General features: G+C 43.3%; 1 protein-coding gene across 1 annotated transcript; it reads right to left on the bottom strand.

The window, feature by feature from the left end:
* Positions 1 to 915: 915 nt before the first annotated feature.
* On the bottom strand, positions 916 to 12520 carry Cd164 (CD164 molecule). The gene is made up of 6 exons (XM_052164294.1): positions 12262 to 12520; positions 9725 to 9814; positions 8539 to 8610; positions 7641 to 7676; positions 5916 to 5972; positions 916 to 4495 (listed from the first exon to the last, which is right to left on the bottom strand). The coding sequence occupies exons 1-6, from the start codon at positions 12425 to 12427 to the stop codon at positions 4326 to 4328; spliced, it is 591 nt and encodes a 196-aa protein (XP_052020254.1). The 5' UTR covers positions 12428 to 12520; the 3' UTR covers positions 916 to 4325.
* Positions 12521 to 18178: the final 5658 nt, after the last annotated feature.

Below are 18178 nucleotides of genomic sequence, written 5' to 3'. Positions count from 1 at the left end.
GATTATTAATTTCTTTTTTCTGTAAAACTTCTCAAACTGCTTTCATGTTGGATAATGGAATTTGGGGTAACCTAAATCTGTTGTTTCTGGGCCATGGTCTCTCAAAATGGCTCCGGAATAAACTCTTATTCCCTTTAGATGACCTGCATCAACATTTAAAATATTAGGTAATAGGCAAAACAAGATCCAGCCCGCTGTCCTTAATTGCTGGGGAGCCCAGACAGAAATCAGAGGACTTGAGAATTCAAGAGACAGAGATGACAACCAGGAGATGCAGGGAGCCGGGCGGTGGTGGTACATGCCTGTAATCCCAGCACTCTGGGAGGCAGAGGTAGGCAGATTTCTGAGTTCGAGGCCAGCCTGGTCTACAGAGTGAGTTCCAGGACGGCCAGGGCTATACAGAGAAACTCTGTCTTGAAAAAACCAAATCCAAAAAACAAAAACAAAACAAAAACAAAAACAAAAAAACAAAAACAAAAACGGAAAAGAAAATGAATCTCTGACCCCTTTTTAAAGACATGGCAAAGAAAAAACATGTCTTGAAAAAACCAAATCCCAAAAACCTAAAAAAAAAGAAAGAAAGAAAAACTCTACTAGGAGATGCAGGGAGCTGCTTAAGTCCCCATGGCAGTAGACCAGAAGCTGAAGCGACACTTAACTGCTTCAGAAAAATAGTAAGAACAGGAAAAATAGTAAGAGCAGGAATGAAGAACACCCTGTACCTCCCCAACTTGAATCTGGCATCTAGTAAGAAGTTACCAAGCATGTCCCAAACCAGACATTACATTCGATAGCGTGGGTAAAACATCAAAATTTACTATAATTAAACATGAGCATACACACACAACTGCAAAAACAACTATGTAGAGAAACGCACCAACATATTACATTAACTACAGACATACCAGAAAACACTACAGAATTCAAAGAGGGGAATTTTAATTTATAAAAACACAATGGGACTGTGGATCAATTTCTAGCAACCTCTATAAAACTATAATCTCCGTCAAGGCAGAGGGTGTGGACCTACCACCAAAAGTTGGAAATCTCCCAAATATGAAAGCCAGAGATACAACACCTTATTAGATCTATAAACACGAAAAACAAGGAAAACTACAACACAACCCACAATAGTCAATTTGCTTAAACTCAGTAGCAGAGGAAAACATGTACAGAACCAAAGATGCTAACAGACTTGTCAGAGAACACAACAGACACAATGGACCATAGTTTACAGACACATTAAAAAAAAAAAAAAAAAAAAAAGGAACCTTAGATTCTTTAAAAAACCTTAAATTTCTTTAAAAAGAAACCTTAAAATTGTTTAAAAAAATGATTTACTACCAATGATGTATTATGAATACAATGGTTTTTGTACTGAAAAGAAAATACAAGTGAGGTCAGGAGGCAAGATATACAAAAGCTGGATTTGCTAACAGACACACTAACAAGAGACCCAAACACTACTGAATTAAAAAGTGATCTACAGTAAGTACAGGGAATGGGGAGAACGCACAAAACCTATTCCACCCTCTACTATTACTCAATAGCCTGTGCCAATGCTTTAGGAAGCTTGCTATAAAGTTTTATGTAATTGCCAAATGGTAAGGTTAACAGGGAACAAGAGGCCTTTGTTCTAAGGCAAATCACTGAATCTAACCTTACATCCAGACTTACAAGGGAACAGTGAATAACTTTAGTGTTTAGTGTAAGTCAAGTAACCAAATATAGATGTTTCTGTACACTGTCCAACAGAGCCAAAGTTTTATTTGATGTGTTCTCTGAATTAAAGGGTTAAGATGTGGCTGGCAAGCTCAGTGTAAAAAGGTACCTGTCCTACAACCCGTGTTCAATCCTAGGAACCCACAAAGCTGAACGAACCACAGGCCCCACAGTAGTCCTGTAACACACTCTCACGCTGTCTTGGTTAGCGTGAGCTAGACGCATGTCCCTTCCTACGGCTCTGTTCTCCACCTGGTCACAGCCATCGGCTCCCATCTACACACCAGCCTACAGGAGCAACAGGGACAGTGGACAGCCCAGCCTCGAATGGACAGGGAAGGCAAATACAATGTTAAATTTCATAATCACAATGACACTTTTGATCAAGAGACTAATAAACATTTATTTTAAATCATTTTGGTACACATACATATTAGTTTTGTAGTTTAATGAACTCAAATAGAAACTTCTAGATCCAGCAGTGTCTGCTTGTGCAGCAAGTATAGCAAAGGTAAAGTAAGGTATTTGATAGAACTAGATCCTCAGGACAAATCAGATGAAAACTCTGAAAAGGTTTCTATACACCTTCTGGATTAAAAAACCCAAAAATCATTAATGGCTCAAAATACTACCTTGCTAAACAAAGATGGGAAGGAGTCAGGGCAGCTGGAATTCTGTGGCGAGAGCTTATGTAGTCCTACAAAATGTCACTAACTTCCTACAACGTTAGAGCAGTGCTCAAAATTATAGGAGCTTCAAGTTGGTACATTCTCAGAAAACTTGCTACATATGCTGACATTTATATGGGGCAAAGAGTCACACGGAGGTAAATGACAATTTTGCCACCTTTGAAAGGAATGGAAATTGTATACTTTCAAAAGAACTTTAGCACTCAAAACTAACAGCCACGGCACTGAAATAGATTTTTGTGAGGAACCTAGAAATTACAATGGAAACACAGCTGTGAGGTAAACCTATCTTTTCCCCAAAACCTTTGAAGCCAGAGTTTAAACAAGTAAGGCACTTGAAAACATTAGATATATGTACAAATGTGCAAGTAAAACAAACTTTAGCTGTGCCAGCAAGTGACAAAGATAGAAACTTTTACTTAGTTTCTATCTTTTTAGTTTCACTTTATGAACCAACTCACATCTATCAGCCATTTCATACTATAAGCCCTGGGAACCAAGCGCTCAACTCTGTTACTCTAAAGAAATGAAAGCACAAAAACTTGAATGACTAGGAAACCAAAAGCCTATTTCCAATTACAGCCTCCAGACTAGTGCAGTGTGTCAGAGGCAGGGAGAAGTAACTCCAAAACTGAAAACTCAGTGCTTCTCAGAAGCTATTGAAGTAAGAGTATGCATGATTATAGCACATGGGAACTGAAGCAAACCAACCAGGAAGAAAAGTCGTAAAGGCCAAAGAAAGAGAAAAGCCTGTTCAGCCAGGGATCATCATTGGAAATCTAGAGCAATCTCTTTCAAACCCTCAGGTTTAAGTTACACAGGTCACATCTATTAGAAAACAAAGTGATTGTCTCATTTCAAGAACTAGAAAATGATTCTATAACTACTTCCTTCTTGCCTCATGTAAAAGCTGCTTTTCAGGAAAACTTGGTAGGAATCCTTAAGGTATAATAATATTTGGATACTTTTTGTACAGAGAGAAAGATAAATCTATTTTATGTCTATTCAACAGCCCTAAGAAAAATGTTAGATGGTTTGATATAAGGAAGCCTTTCAGCTTTAATTATTCTTTAGCTTCTATTTCTCAGTTCTGGAGAAAACAATGTTTTTAATTAAATATTAACAGTATGATATCTAAAAGCAGGTTTCTGCTGCTCACACCAACAGTTACATTCTCAGACCAAGCTTTGTCTCCCATAGTGTGAACAAACTTCTCGTTCTGCCGACGTCTCGGTCTGTCTTAAGGCACTGTTCTGATTTCTTAATACGGTACACTTTATGAACTGTATGAACAAGACCTGCTGCATATTAATGTATCTGTGTATCCCTTCCTTATTCTAAATCTGGAATGCCCTGTGTGGCATCTTATTCCTAATGTATAAAATACAACTTAACAAGCATCAGGTTTCACTCTAGGGATGGTCTGGTCTAGCAGCTGTAACTGCTTGCAGTGCTGGCCTCCCCTGCCTGACGGTGGCCCTTTGGCACTCTTCTCAATCCTGGCCACTAAGTTACACCTGGGGTTGGTTAGGATGACAGTAACGGCCTTTAGGGTTCTAGGGGACTACATTTCAACTGCAGGGTCAGAAGCTGCCTGCAGAAGACAGCACTTTCCATCAGTTACAGAAGTTACATTTGGCATGTCAGAGGAAAGAACACAGTCCCACAGCAGCAGCCATGTCAAACAAAAGATGACAGCCACGCGGATTCATGCAGAAGAGTTTAAATATTCCTGTTGAGGAAAATGTTTTAACTGACTTTTCTTCAAGGATGATGCTCCGAAATATCCTGTATGCATCCTTTGGAAATGTAAAGATCCTGGAACAGCGTCTTCCATGTGGGACTTCTTGAATATTTTGGTTTCAGTGAGTTACACAAATTAACTGCCAGTCCACATTAATTTAGTGGGTCTGTTTACAGAGTATGGTAATTTCGTTCTTTAGATTTGCAGAATTTATAGAGAAAGAAAATTACAGCCTGCACACCCAAGACAAGGACGATTCCTCCAATGAAGCTGGCTGCATCAAAGGTAGACTTTCGCTCAGGCTGTGAGGGTGGAGTCAGAGTGGTATTTGCTGTCCCTGCTATAATGATAAACAAAGAATCCTCAGTAAGTGTCACGAGGTTTATAATTCCCAGACCCACCCAGGCACCAATTGTTATCCAATTGTTAAAATCTATACAGGTCTTCCTGAGTCACGTCTTTTTTGTTAAAATCTATACAGGTCTTCCTGAGTCACGTCTTTTTTTTTGGTTTTGGTTTTTTCGAGACAGGGTTTCTCTGTATAGCCCTGGCTGTCCTGGAATTCACTCTGTAGACCAGGCTGGTCTGGAACTCAGAAATCTACCTGCCTCTGCCTCCCAAGTGCTGGGATCAAAGGTGTGCGCCCGGCTGAATCATGTCTTTATAACCAGAATTTATCTTCACTTAAGCCAAAATGCCACTCATTATTCTGTCCAGGACAGGATGTGGCTAGTATTTCTAGAAAGTTTCAAGTAGATAAGAGCTTTTATGGCATTATATAGCCATAAGGAAAACAAATTTGAAAACTAAAATTTCTACAAACAACTCATAAGGATCTAAAAGTAATGTCAGTTTTATCAAACAGTATTAGCAAATTAGAAGCAAAAAAAGAAAACAAAAAGTACACTTCACTGTTAAACTAGATCCTAACACATTCTTGCGTAGATCACCAGCTGCAGGCTCCAAAGGCGTTGGTAAGCTGACCAACTTTAACATTAGCCAGGAGTGGAGCTTAGCCAGCACAGAAGTTCTAGGCACTGAAAACTTCAAACAAGGACAATATCTGGACTCGCCAGATGGCTTAGTCAGTAAGGGCACGTATTGTTCTTGCAGAGGACCCAAGCTCAACTCCCAGCACCCACATCAGGATGCTTATTAACTGCTTTGTAATTCCAGCTCCAGGGGATGTCCCTAACACATCAGACACATGCACATATACAGACATACACATATGTACATGTAAATAAATAATAAAAATATTTTTAAAAATTCCACTGCAAGTATTTTGTATCCTTTTGGTGTATCTGTGTGTCTTGTTGTGCTGCTTCACAGTTTCAAAGAAGCCACAACAAACGCAGGGGAGAAGAGCCCTTGGACCCAAGCAAGTCTAAGAAAATGAACAACTTATGAAAAATACAAAGTGCAAATCTTGGCTTTTCATATTGGTCTAATTAAAAACAATAGTTTTCCTTTCACCAACTGTTAATGGTACCACTCCTTCTGAATAACTGGTAGTCACAAATCAGATTTAGAACAGTTTTAGAGAAAACACCCTTACTGAGTCTAAAGGGTCAGGCCAAAAGTGACCCACACATAACCAACAGAAAAGGACTCCTGTAGACCGTCAGGAGCCAACCACTGCCTTGGTGTTCTATGTTAGAAGCTGCTTCAGTCCAGAGTATCCAAGAGTAGAGTTGGACCCTGGCGGCAGCTCAAGGAACACACTGCAACCCTGGTAGAACACACACAGCCCCAATTACCTGATGTGACAACGGAGGGAGTAGGTGTAGGAGAGGAAGGCCGAGTTGTGGGTTTAGCTGGAATGAAAACAAAATGTATTTAAGAACCTTACATTTCTAACCTCACAATTATCCTACATGTAGCTTTTAATTTTTTAGAGAACAGAAGCCAAATTTAGTTACTGATCCAATATAAGCCCTTATATTCTGATACATTCAGCCAGCATAAACTTGTTTTCCTATATACACGAGTAAGACACACATACAAAGACACAAAGTCTGTAAGAAGACAAAGAAGAAGCACATTTTAAAAAAGTCAGCCGGGCGGAGGTGGCGCACGCCTGTAATCCCAGCCCTCTGGGAGGCAGAGGCAGGCGGATTTCTGAGTTCAAGGCCAGCCTGGTCTACAGAGTGAGTTCCAGGACAGCCAGGCTATACAGAGAAACCCTGTCTTGAAAAAACCAAATCCAAAAAAAAAAAAGTTATAGGTTACATTCTTTTATAACAAATTACATTAGTATATGCAACTGAAATAGACAATTGGGTATATTGTAGGTACCATGCTTTCTTTGCTAAGGGGCAGATTTTGTAATGCAAAATCAGTCAAGACAAGGAAAAGCAGGCACAGTTGGGTTCCAACAAAACCTTACTAATTGATTAGCATTAGCACCCAAGGCTAGCCCAATTTGGAGGATACATTCTCCCACTCTGTATGAGGTAAAAGTACCAACTAAACATAATTCTCCACAGACAGTCCCCTATGCTCTATTTGGTAGCATCTGCAGGTTTCTGTAGCATGTACACTTCTACTACAGCTGACTTCAAGTCCACTTTGGTCTTTTACTCCTCATAGGCCATAATAATACATTTAATTAAAATAGAAGTCTGGTCATATGACAAGTGTAGATACCATCTAAGTCCCTTAAGCAAGGCATACAGAGGAGCCTTTTGACTGTCAAGTACACCAAACCTACTGTCTCCTAGTACAAGGTCCTAACATTTACGTGCCCGTTCTCTCCCATCTCCATGTGTGCACCACCCTGCTTCACCTGGCACGGCCTCCCCACAGTGCCCAGGGTCAGTATCTCTCACGGCCGTACACACCAACCTACAAATTTCCAATGTTCAGCACTCGCTGATTTTATTCATCTATCTGACAGCAACAAAATACTGGCTAATTTCTGTCCCTATAACTGCTCATCATCTGGGCTAGTTCTTGTCCTGGAATAAACGGTTTACTACTACTCCCTTAAGACATTCGCTGTATCAGTGAGATGAACCAATTGTCCAATGCCGAGAATAAGGAGAAAGTATAGCACCATCTTACAGTAAAAGGAAAAAAAAAAAACCCACAAAACACAAACATACCTAACTATTATCCATTTTCATATAAAGTACACATGCTCAGATATATACATAGAAAGACTCAACATCATTAATTTCTAAAAACATTCTGGCATACTGTTTAATTATGAGAACTGTGTTATAAAACATCCACACAAGTAGTTCAAGGCCTCAACGCACAAACTAAGTAAACCTGTTTAGAGTCACTAAAAACAAAATATTTTTAAAGAGTTATATGTACCGTCACAAAGAATACACATTTACACTGCTATCTATTGTGGTCCATGAGTAAATAAACCCTTGCTAATCTTTAAAACTAAACTAAAATCTCTTGGCTAGTAGGTTATTGACAGGTCTAAAAATCCACAAAGAACAAGGATGAAAAAAATCATCTTGCATTACCTGTAGAATTGGTTGGCACTGGAGTGGTAGGAGGTACTAAAAAAGAAAGACACAGCAACCTGTGTAAGTAGGCTGTGACAACAGCTCCCACTCTGAGAGAACGACTTGTTTAGTTCTACAACATAGACACCATCCTTGGATGACCCAGTTACCCATACCCAGCTTCAGTTTCCTTCCTTAGAAACGAAACCATCAATGTTTGTGGCTTCTCACTCCCCTAAGACACTTCTAGGCATTCTCAGAGCTAATCACCCACACACAGCTTCTAACAAACATCTACAAGATGGACACAGGCCTTTCTTTCCCTTCTTTTGGGCAGAGGAAAAAAGTCAATGTGATGACTGGAACATAAATACCCACTTTAGACAGGGAAGGGTTAAGCCATTTTTGAGAAATGACAGAAAGACAGTGATAGAAATACTGAGTCCCTTGTTTGATTTCCCCATTATCTTATATCATCATCAGAAGAAACAACTCTTAGCTAGCTGGTCACGGTTACTCCTAATCCTGTACTGGGGAAGTAGAGGCAGGAGGATCTGGAGTTCACAGGGACACAGATGATTCAAGGCAAGAATGAGTAACAGGAGGGTGGAGACAGGGGAGAAGCACCAGTTGTTTCAATGAGGATTTCTTAGGGTAAAGAGTAAAAGCCAGAGTTCCTCAAACACAAAAGACTTAGCTATAAACTTAAAAGGGAGGAACCAAACATTAGTCAACTCAACAAAACAAAGCAGGAAAATGAAAAGACTTACAGCAGACTCAGGAAACCAGGATTTAAACTATCATCCTTTACATCAACAGGAACAGGCTACTGGTGCTTAATGTTGACACCGAGGGCAGTAATGACCTTACCCACCCCATGCAGTCACTTTCCCAAGCAGCTCAAATGAAAACTTACCAGAACAGGAGTTAGTGCTGTTCCCCGAGGTACAGTTACTTACTGATTCATTTGAACAATAGGTCTTATTTGCTATGAAAGAGAGACAGAGAGCAATTACTCACTTACACTACACCTGTGGTTTTGCTTCTAAGCTCCAGAACACACTAAAAGAAAACAAACCAGCCCAATGCAGCTGGTACACTCCTGTGATGGTGACCCTAGCACTCTGGAAGGGACGCACAAGGACCTCAAGGTCTCAAGCTGAAAACAGCCTTAGCACATAGTGGGGCATTTTTAAAGACTAAAAAACAATAAAAACTGCTATTCCTTTCCCACTGTCTTAAGAGACAAACTGAAAAGTCACTTGAGTACAGATTAACCAGCCAGAATCTACAAGGGGATGTGGTCAAGTTGTTCTGACAGAGGGTCCGCAGAAGCAGCAGGGCCTACACTCTGCCTCGCCCTGCAGTTTCTATATATCACACATGGGCAGGGACACAGCACACCCAGAAGCTCTACTGCACAGCTTACCATACTTGTACCACAAAAAAGTTAACACCCAGCGAATAGTCTAACGAGGGTTCTGAACTGTGTGCCACTTCTAGACTCACTGAGTAAAGGAGGGACTCTTGTTTTTAATTGAAAAAACAACACTAAGGTTTCTGTATCTCCTGGGATGTCAAAACAAATCCTAACAAATCTTTCATCGACTGTTTTGTAGATAGAGAAAGCTACAAATACCTTACCTTAGGGGAAACAGAGTAATCTATGTTGTAATATTATAATTCTAAGAGAAATCTTATATTTCAACAGACCTCCATCTAGCTCAGAGCCTTCAAATATTGCTAAGGTAATGAACGTAACTTAATAAGAGTACAAAACTCTCCCTTATCTCTCCTTCACAGCTGAGTAGTCAACCGCTCTCCACAGGTCTCTACATTTACCTCCCAAAGCAAATGACTCCACTTCCAAAGGAACTTTAATCCTTCTGAGGATCTAAAAATCTCTCTTTAAAAGCTACTAAATCTCAACAGTCAAATTTATGAAATCAAAAGAAGGAGTGGGGAGAATTCCAAGGAAAATGTTAAGAAACTACAGAAGTATTGAATTTAGAAAACAAATACTTTATACTACCTTAAATATTCTACAGGATTTCCAAACATTCAAGAATATTAAGTAGAGCTTGTGACCACAAGTTTCTTACCTTCTTGGCACTCTATCCAAAAGCAGGTAATATTATTAGTGATGGTGGCATTAGTACAGGAGACACAGCTGTTGAAGTTCTCACAGGTTTCTGGGGGAAATTATGAAATCAATGAATTGGCATTTCATTAGTTTTCTCTACATCTATTTTCAACAATAAGCATTAGATATAGTTGTAATAATTAGTAATTCCTCCAAACAGTCAAACTTTATGAACCGATTATAAAGAAACTTTAAGCACGGGCCAGCGGATGAAGCTGACGGCCTGAGGTCAGGCCCCTGGACCCTCGTGGTGGAAGGACAGTGCTCTTCTGAGCTCCTCTTGCCTGCTGTAGCAGAAGTGTGTTCACACACATGCACATACACATGGATGCTAAAAAATCATTTAAGCCTGGGATAGTGTGGCCCGCCTTTAATCCCAGCACGTCAGCGGGAGAGGCAGAAGAGTCTGAGTTCCAGACTAGCTTGCAGAGTGGGTTCCCCAGGAGCCTACAGGTTCTACAGAGCAAGACCTGCCTCAAAAAGCAAAACAAAAGAAAAAGTTCCAATCATCAACTATGAACCTGTAAGTAAAGTTAAGGAAAACAGGCTAGTGGGCATGCTCAGTACTGGGAGGCGATTGTCAGACAATCCTTTACAAGACTGAAGATACATTCATGGATTCTCAAGACAAAACAGTAAACACTGTAACACCAACACAGAGAAGAAAGACACTGCCTCCAACACCAGAGAAAGAAGTTTTAATAAAGCGTGCAAGTTTGAAAAAATTCAACTCTAAGAGAAAACAAGCTATTTTTTCAGTGATCTGATTTCCACCGTCTTCTCCACAACCGAGAAATGCCCCTAAAGGGGCCATTTTCATACCTGTGCCTGACAGCAATCTAAACGTGTGGGTCCTGACCCTTCTGGGGGTGTGGGTGGGTGGAACAGCCCTTTCACAGGGGCCTGCTAAGACCATCTACCTACCAGATATTTACATTACAATTCAAAACAAATAACACAATTAGTTATTTTGTAGCAACAAAATAACTGTACGGTTGCGGCCACCACAACATGAGGAACTGTATTAGGAAATTTGAGAAAATTTGAGCATTAGGAAAGTTGAGAAACACTAAACCAAACAATCGAGAAATAAGAATTTAGCCGGCCTGGACAGCATTCTTGTCTTGACAAAGAGATGGACTTATAGAATGGGGCTAACTTTCCTTCTTTTCTAGAAACTACTCGTCTGCAACATTCTCCTTTGCTTTCATCTTGCCTGAATAAACAGTTCCTCAGAAGCCCTGGATCCCAACACGTATTTACTGAAAACAGGGCATGAAGAGGCACTCACAAAGCACACGTTCTTAAGACACGCTAGTCACAGTAGTGCACGCCTGATATGTAGCCTTCGGAATGCTACTCCACATTACAGTTTATCCCACAATTTCCAGAAAACACAAGTTATCTCCTCCGTCGGGATTCCAATTCTACAGAGGCAATTAACCTGGTATTTCCAGGCCTCTCTTAAAATAATATGAAGAACCCACTCATTACAAGTCTGGGAGGAAATTGTCAAGTAGGTAGGAGTCAATATTTTGCTTTATCATCTTAACCGTGATAGAAATCCCCCAAATTGTTCTGTAATTTACTTTGTTCATTTAAAAATATTTGTTACCTTCCGAGTCTAAGAAAAAATTGGGCATTACATAGTTTTATTCATATTAAAATGTTAAAACTAGAAATGGCACGAGAACAAGTCCATCTTGAGGTTGTGACGAGCAGTTACTAGATTAAGAGCAATAACCAACTTAAAACACGTCGTGTTTTCACCTCATTACTTCAAAATTTATCTTTTGTCTCATCTGCGTGGTCACGGCCTATGCCAATGTATACAAGCCTTAACGGACCCTGGAGTTGAACAAAAGGCGTGTTCCCTGATCGGATTTCAGAAAAATAGGTAGACTGGATTTCCATCTAACTCCACGGCCCTCAAAGCACGCGCCCCGGGAGATCAGATCTCGCTTTTATAAACCCCTGGGTTTCACGTCTCACCATCCGCCACGAGCCTCGTTCTTCCCTTACCACTCGATCTCCGACACAGCTCTGCTAAGTCAACCTGAAGTTACAGGAGGCTGATTTCTCAGCGCCTCGCTGGTGGGAGGGGGAAAGGGACAAGCAACTCTTCTTTCAATGTCCCCCACCCACCCCCGACGCCTTCACTTTAAACTTCCGGAGAAGCCTCGAGGGGAGGACACGAGTCTGGTCCCAGGAGCCCAAAGTTTGCGCACCCCGCGACTGCGGGGCGCGTCGCCTCGCCTCGCCCAATTGCTCCTAACTGCCACCGCGGAAGCAAGCCACGTCGCCGTCCCGAGCTGCGGCGCGGAGTTAGCAGGAGCTTGGGGTGGGGGGGGATGGCTGGCGCCTCGGAGGGCACCGCTCGCTCGGGGAGCGGGAGCAGCCCCGCGGCCTAGCTCGCCCGTAGCCTGCGCTCCCCACCCGTCGGGCCGCCATGTTGCGCGGGTCCCCACCGGCTCGGCCCGGGTGGCGGGCGCCCACCTGGCAACTTGGTGGGCGTGAGCGTCGTCGGGAGCACTTTGCTGGTCGGGGTCGGCGTCTCAGTCGTGTTGGGAGCTGCTGTGGTGCTGTTGTGCTGCGCGGCCGACACGCAGAGCGCGGCGAGGCAGGTGGCGGCCCAGAGCAGGCGGCGGGAGGCGCCCGACATCGTGTCCTCGAGCCAGGCGTCCGGGAGAAAAGCTGCGGCAAGCCCGGCTCGGTCTAGCGCTGCGTCCCTGCGGCGCCGCCCCCGAGAAGCCCGCCCCGCGGGAGCGCGCGGCGGTCACGTGAGCAGCCCGGCGGGGGCGGGGCGGACGAGACCACTAGGAAGCCGGCAGGAGGGGGAGAAGCGACCGAGGACACCGCCGCCATATTCCCGCCCTCCGGAGCAGCAGTCCGTGAGCCGCAGGCGGTCCTTCTTGTCCAGAGAGGACCACGCGCAACACGATGGAGCTGTCCTCGCATCGGCACCACGGAAGTCTCCCCCCCTCCCCGGCAAGGATGGAACCGTCCACGTGACGTCGCGAGGGGCGTCCCCCTGCGCCGCCGGGGGTGGGGGCTCGGGCCGGGAGGTAGCACGTGATTCCCTCGGGAGCGCGCTGCGGGGTTTGTTTTAGCTCTGAGGTCGCTGAGTTTGTGTGTTGTGCTGGCAGCGCTTGCTTAGGGCTCAGGAGGAGCCGCCTTTTCCTCCTTGAAGTTTGATATATTTTTAGGTGTGATTTCTTTTTTGAGAGTTCGGGAACGCTGGGGAATGATGGAACCACGTGATCAAGGAGTTTCTGCCGGGCCGCCGGTTCAGTGCGGGTGGCTGTGGGTGGGACCGAAAGTGAACCTCTGTCCCGGACGCTTCCACGTCGTAACCGCCAGCGGTGCCCTTGCCTAACCTGCTTCTTCGGAGCCTCCCAGAGATCCGCATTAGCGGCCGATCTGTCTCAACCCCAATCACTGTGGTCAGAAACACGGTTAGGGCTGAAAAGCCTTCGTGTCCCTTCCACATCACGAGCGAGGAAGCAAGAGACTTGGGGAAAGTAACCTGACCCTGATACCAGGATAGCCTGGTGGCAGAACAGGCATTTCCAGTGCCTCTTGGCGGACTTTGGGTCTCTGTAGTCATGAGCGCCATCTGACGCTGGGTCTCGCAAAATACTCAACACTTGACTTGCTTATAGTGTTTGGTTTTTTTTTTTTTAAATGAGACTGTAGAAGTAGGGATGTAGCTCATTTGGTAAAACGACTCCCCCTCATACTTGAGTCCCTGGGTTTAACCCCAGCACGATGTGTAATGCTGTCTTAACAGTTTAGCATTTGTCATGTTTTATGTTGCAATTTAAATGTCATACTTTTAATTATGCATAAGTGATCCTAGTAAGAATATCCGATGCGTCAGTGATGTCTGTTTCGCTGTAGTACGCATTTAAAAAGATGACTGTAGAAACATTTTTGCAACTTTAGCGAGAGATTGAAAGCCCTTATTGAATTCAATGTGATTCCTCTGTGGGTGTACTCTGTAAAATAAAATGAGCCAGTGGGTTGTGACTGACCAAATCAATGGCCTTAGCATTAGGGTGCAGTCAGATAGTCATAAGAGCGTCAGAGACACCTAGGCTGAAAGACTACTACTCAACTTGTAATGCTGGGAGATTTTTAGAGCAGAGGTTATGTTTCATCCCCTCTTCCTGCTCCTAAATCAATGATCTCATTTGTCCCCTAGGATGAACACATTCTGCTCTGGGGACCATTGATTAAACAGCTTGTCACTTGAGTGTTCCAACTACTGAGTGAGGAAGTCATCAGATTTCCTTTAGTTCCTAGAAGGGGACAGTTTCAAGACTAACAAACTGCTGGCTCCGTTTATTTTAGTGGCATCTACACAACCAGATCAGGATTCAGTTCCAAAGTCATTTCCCTGGTGTAGAACCTGCTTTATTTTCAGTTGAAAGGAGCAGAATTCTGTTTGTCTTTCTCATCTTGGACACTTTTGTGCCTGTAGGCTAGCTGACTCTATCTAGTCTTTACAGGTTCTGGAACAACAACCTGGCCTCTATCTAGAAGGTAGAAAACACCCTACCTTTCCCTTGTGACAACACACACCCCCTAACTTTTCCAGTGCTCTCTGACGGTAAAATCAACAACCTTAGTTGAAAACTAGTTTGCTAGACCCTCTTGGGGTCACATATCAGATATTTACATTGTGTAAAAGGTAGTGGTTCCATTTGGGGAAGATAGGGAAGAAAGCAGTTTTAATGTTAGGGAAATAACCTTTGAATTAGTTAATTTGGTTTATTGAAAAGTTCCTATGGTATCAGTGAAAACTGGCCACAACAGTATGAGAGTCTTAATGCCCTGTGTAATGGTGACACACAGTCACTGAACTGGTTTTGTGGGGAGAGACTACGGAGTTTTTATTGGGTATCTGCTGTGCCTGGCATTAGAAATGTCTTCACTTGCTTCTCAGTTCAAAACAAATATGTTTAATTTAAAATACTTGTACAATGTAAAACTTCAAGAATCTGGGATCATGGTGTTCCTAAACTATTCATTACCAAGTAATCAGAACTGTTGAGAGTTGGGGGCAAATGCCATTTTTAACTTTATTATTGGATTTTTAAGTTTTATTTTGAGACAGGGTCTCAGGTAGTCGAGGGTGGTCGCAAAATACTATGTATAAAGGATAATCTTGAACTCCTGATCCTTTTCTCTCTCCTTCCATCATGGAAATATCAATATGTAAACTCTTAAATGGCGGTCATAAGAACCACTGCACACATGCTGTAGAAATTGCTTTCTAATTCCCTAAGCCTATTTTCTAATTTCTTTGCTTATTACTTTCTAATTTCTCATAGCCTGAGGTTTTTACCCCGCCTTTGGTTATTGAGTTCCCGGATGAAAGACACACTTGCAGCCTTTATATTTCCAATAAGCCCTAAATGTCACAATAGCTGGGCAGCTGCCCACCCTCCATGCTGTTAGAATCTACTTTCCTGTTGATAACCCTGAGTTATTACTTTTTACTGTGTTCCTTCTGGGCTGACCTTAGCTCCCATTGGGCAGCCCTCAGAGCCATGCTTAACCTCAGGGCACCCGTAACCATGGCGGCTTCTTCCTCTTCTGCACTTCTTCCTTGTGGTCCTCCTCCTACCCAAGCCTGTGAAACCGACACCCCACTTATGCCTCTTCTGCCCAGACATTAGCTATCAGCATCTTTATTTACCAACTACAATTTACTAGCAGCAGAATCACTCAGACTCATCTCTGGGACAATCAGTTTGGGAGGCCAAATTAACATAGGAATGCACAGGACCATAACTGAGTAACTAAATGCCGGCTTTCCTCCAGACACCACCCCTCCCACCCCCCACCTCTGCTAGGACCTGAGCTAGTCCTCAGGTCATGGTGGTGGGCTGACCTGAGGGAACAGGGCTTGCCACCAAGACTTACCAAAGGTTCCTGGTTAAAACTCATGGCCAGAACTGGGGTGTGGTAACAAAGAACACCTTTTACTACTGGAGAATTCTCACTGACCTTACACTACACACTTTATCTGATACTGTGAAAAGGCTGAGATATTCACTTGGTACAAGGAACTGATCCAGTACTAGATGGACTAGTCCCTGCTTGTAATTCCAGCAATGACAGAGAATTGGAGGCAGGTGATCAGCCAGCATGGGGTATATAGCTTCTAAGTCTGGCCTAAGTAATTCAAGTTCAGATTACCCAGGGATACATGTGAATCTGTAAAAAGAAAAAAAAAAAGATTCCTATTTCCTTTAGTAGCAATATAAAAGAATTCTGTCAGTCTTCAGAGATGGCAAGACATTATCCCTTCCTCATTTCTGCTCTACATCTGGGCTGCAGAAACCTTAATTTCAAATTGTGTGTGTGTGTTGAGGTTTTGCCTTTTACTGTCTAATGCTAAGTATGAGCCCCCAAGACCTGGAGTCTGCACCACAGCCTGTGACCCTGCCGCTGAGGTAATTCTGATTGGTGAATAAGGATAGCTGGGTCACTAGCGGAGCAGAAGAGACATAGGTGGGCATAGGTTTTCCAGGGCTCTGGGGGAGAGGAGGACCAAGAGAAAAACAGAAGGTGCAGAAGAGGGAGGAGGAGAAGCCGCCAGGGGTTGAGGGTCAAGAGAGCATGGCCCGGAGGGCTGCCCAATGGGAGCTAAGAGCAGCCCAGAAGGAACACAGTAAAGAGTAAGTAATAACTCAGGGTTATCACCAGGAAAGTAGATTCTGACAGCATGGACGGTGGGCAGCTGCCCAGCTACTGTGCTGCTTAGGGCACATTGTAAATATAAAGGCTGCAAGTGTGTCTTTCATCTGGGAACTCAATAACCAAAAGAGGGGAAGAAACCCCAGACCAGGATTTTAAATAATTGCTACTACTGTAGTGCATACCTATAATCCCAGTACTTGGAAGGCCAAGGCAGGATGATTGTGAGTTCAAGGCCAGTCTGGGCTACATAGTAAGGCTCTTGTTCTTTTTTTTTTTTTTTTTTAGATTTTTTTATTTTATGTATATGAGTATACTGCAGCTGTACAGATGGTTGTGAGCCATCATGTGGTTGCTGGGAATTGAACTCAGGACCTCTCCTTGCTCTGGCCTCTGTAGCTGTCTTTAGACACACCAGAAGAGGGCGTCAGATCCCATTACAGATGGTTGTGAGCCACCATGTGGTTGCTGGAATTTGAACTCAGGACCTTCGGAAGAACGGTCAGAGCTCTTAACCGTTGAGCCATCTCTCCAGACCAAGGCTCTCATTTTGACATTTCCAAATAAAGAGTAGCTTGGGTTCTCAGAGCTCTATGAAGATGAAGGAACTCAATCCAATGTGGCTGTTGAGGGGCCTTGGAGAACATTTAGAGAGTACACATTCAGAGGCCATGTCCTACAGATTATATTTAAGTAGTTTATTGGGGATCTATTGAGCACTGACAGCATATCAAGTCTCTAGGTTCTGTATACAAAGTTTAAGTACACCACCATCTGTTTTTCATGTGAGGAAACAAAGGCTCAAAGAAGGCACCAAGGCTGGTGAAGGAAGGACGGACGGCACCTGGTTTCCAACCCAGGCAGTCCACCTCTAGAGTACACATTCACAGTTTGGAATGTACAAAAGTCTACATCTGTGTGCGAGCTTTGTATTGGTGTCTCTTTACTAAGACAGCAACAAAAGACAGGATGGGTAAGAGTAAGGAGTAGCCTTAATCTTTCATTACGTGTGACACACAACTTCGTATGATGAAATGACATCACACACTTGCAGCAATATTAACTGCTTATTTTGATACTGTACCATGGTTTCATAGGATGGAGGTGCTGGGGAAACTGGGTGAAGGGTACCCAGACTCCTCTGTACTGTTTTTGTAACTTCCTGTGAATCTGTAATCATCTCAAAATAAATATATGCCTAATTTTAGCATAAGTCTACTTTTAGCAAGCCCTAAATCAATGAGTGGCCTGTCTTTTCAGAATCCTTGGAGGACAAACCTGCTTTGGAACAGGATCAGAAAAGTGGGAGAGAGGCACAGGGTAGAGATAGGAGGAGGGGCTGAGCAGTCACCAATGTGACACCACCTATGGTGACACCACCAGGGGTGCTGCGGTCAGGGACATCAGTCATCTCGTGATTCCCAAGTGACTGGGACGCACTTGTCCAAGTAAAACAACCAAATGATCCTGACTCCATGTCTCCATTTTAAGATTCTTTCTCCTCGAGACTGTGATGGCTCAGGGGGTTAAGGACAGGGCCTGCTGGTCTATATTTGAAACTCTTCTCTACAGGTAATGTAGCTTTAGGGACCTTCAGATGGAGCTACTGATAAAACAGAGCTCTGGCAATGTCCCTGGGATCTACCACCACAAGGACCAACCCAAACCCTTGATTTTCATATGGCTGGCATGCTCAGAGACACGG

This window comes from Apodemus sylvaticus, chromosome 19, assembly GCF_947179515.1.
Source record: "Apodemus sylvaticus chromosome 19, mApoSyl1.1, whole genome shotgun sequence".
NCBI classification, from domain to species: Eukaryota; Metazoa; Chordata; class Mammalia; order Rodentia; family Muridae; genus Apodemus; species Apodemus sylvaticus.
The sequence above is the reverse complement of the archived record's forward strand: the minus strand, read 5'-3'. Positions and strand labels throughout refer to the sequence as shown.

Bases quoted from the DNA above. Each gene is read 5' to 3' on its own strand.
- Cd164 (XM_052164294.1), bottom strand. From the start codon at position 12,427: ATGTCGGGCGCCTCCCGCCGCCTGCTCTGGGCCGCCACCTGCCTCGCC. The intron at 8,611-9,724 runs GTAAGAAACTTG...TCTCTTTCATAG, and splicing joins TTGGATAGAGTGCCAAGAAG to CAAATAAGACCTATTGTTCA. The intron at 5,973-7,640 runs GTAATGCAAGAT...TTTTCATTCCAG, and splicing joins AGTGCCAACCAATTCTACAG to CTAAACCCACAACTCGGCCT.